At 61.8% G+C, this 1,797-nt stretch overlaps 2 protein-coding genes across 2 annotated transcripts in view; both read right to left on the reverse strand.

Moving 5' to 3' along the window:
- Positions 1–603, reverse strand: part of VPREB3 (pre-B lymphocyte 3) — a gene marked incomplete at its 3' end in the record, with an annotated part of 9,117 nt that extends 8,514 nt beyond the window's left edge. The window contains exons 1-2 of the mRNA XM_010004841.1: positions 465–603; positions 17–325 (exon numbers count right to left, since the gene is read on the reverse strand). Of these exons, the coding sequence (XP_010003143.1) occupies positions 17–325; positions 465–603 (448 nt within the window). The remainder of the gene's footprint in view (positions 1–16; positions 326–464) is intronic.
- Positions 604–1,255: 652 nt separating this feature from the next.
- Positions 1,256–1,797, reverse strand: part of LOC104395159 — a 3,019-nt gene continuing 2,477 nt past the window's right edge. Inside the window, exon 4 of the mRNA XM_010004842.1 lies at positions 1,256–1,351. Within this exon, the coding sequence (XP_010003144.1) occupies positions 1,256–1,351 (96 nt within the window). The remainder of the gene's footprint in view (positions 1,352–1,797) is intronic.

Here is a 1,797-nt window from a genome sequence, read left to right on the forward strand (position 1 = left end):
TGTATCCCTTCCCCACTGCTCTGTGTCACTGTGGCAGCATCAGTGCTGCGGTCGTAGCTACCACAGTAATAGTCACCCTCGTCCTCGGCTTGGACCCCAGAGATGGTTAACGTGGCCGTGGAGCCAGACTGGGATCCGGAGAATCGTGAAGGGATGTCCGAGGGTCTGTTGGTGTTACTATAGATCACAGTGACAGGGGCACGACCAGACACTTTCTGCTGGAACCAGGCATAGCTGCCACCACCAGAGCAGGTGATCCGGACGGTTTCTCCCGGGTTCGCCGACACCGAGGGCGGCTGAGTCAGCGCTGCCTGGACCAGGGAACCTGCAGAGGGAGAGGAGAGAGGGGAGAAGATGTGGGTCAGCCAGGGCCCCATGGGCACAGCCCTGCCCGGGCAGCAGGACGGGGACCCGAGCCCTGTGCCCAAAGGCCCGGCCGGGCCCAGCGAGTCTGGCCAGGGCACCTGAGCTGTGGGCGAGCACCGCGAGGAGGAGGAGGACAAGGCCATGGTGCAATCCCACCAGTTCCCCACGCTGATGGGGCTGTGCCGTGGACCTCCACTCCCTCTTAAGCCCCTGTGTGTCTGGGCAAGGACTCTCCATGGAAATGTGTCCCCCCGGTACTCACTGGTAGGTCTTGTCTCCTGCTCCCCCTGCCCAGTGCAGCCACATCCTGGCCCAGCACTTGCTGGTCCCTGGGGGGGCTGTGCTGCCCACATGCTGCTCAGCTGCAGTGACAGAGGAGCTGGGAAAGCCAGGTCTTGCTTCTAAGGAAGGTGTCACAGCTCGACCTCTGTTTAGTGCCACGAGAGAGCTGCAGTGCAGGGAAGTGGGACTTTGAAGGGCACTGGAACCACACGGAGATCAGGAGTGCCACAGCTACCCAGCAGTAAGGAAACAAAAGTCCCCAGATCCTGCAATTGCAAAGTGAACTGGGCTCTCCAGTGGCTTCGCAGCAACCACGAGTAGGCTTCGGCTGGAGTTCCCTCCAGTCAAGTGCCACATCATCCTCCCACACCCACCCTGCCAGGGACAGCCCCTCTGCGACCTGGCGACAGCACGGGCCACAGCAGCACCCGAAGGGCTCCGCTGGCTGTTACATGCTGCCACCTGGCTGTCCCCAGCCCCTTTGCCTCCTCCTGGCAGCGCCGTGAACCTCAGGGCTGTGCTACGGGGCCACACTGACACCGTGTGGGGACAAGAAGGCCCTCGGGGACGGCACTAGAGGAGACGGGAGCGGAGCTCGGCACAGGACTCAGCCCTTGCAGTCCCTCACCCCTACCACAGTTTCCAGCAAGACCAGAGATATCTCCAGACCCCGCCCCACCTTCCACAGCTTTTGTACGAGACCCTGCCCAAGGCAGACCATGGTCACAGAGGAGAACCTTTTGTACAAAGTGCCCTTAGGCACGGGTGATATCAACAGTGGAGGGTGGGCATCAGCCCTGAAGTGACAGGGAGCCCAGAGCAGGATGCCCACAGACGGTGGCTGGGCTTCTCCCCACTTCCCTGGGCCACAGGACCAGTCACAGGATAAGACAATATTAGACAGGAGCAACAGCCACACCACCTTCACCACCAGGACCTGTGCCACCTCAGTCCTCCAGCACTGCCCTCAGGATCACTGCCACCAAGGCACTGCAGGCAGTGATGATCCACCCAGGGGTCCCAAACGTAGGTGCCCTGTGGGGCATCTGGCTGCTCAACAGCACTGCTGCTGTCCCAGCCACCACAGTAATAGACAGCCTCGTCCTCGGCTTTGAGCCCCGAGATGGGTAACACGGGCCGGGGGGGGGA

The sequence above is a fragment of the Chaetura pelagica genome, unplaced genomic scaffold (genome assembly GCF_000747805.2).
Source record: "Chaetura pelagica isolate M959 unplaced genomic scaffold, ChaPel_1.0 scaffold249, whole genome shotgun sequence".
Classification (NCBI taxonomy): Eukaryota; Metazoa; Chordata; class Aves; order Apodiformes; family Apodidae; genus Chaetura; species Chaetura pelagica.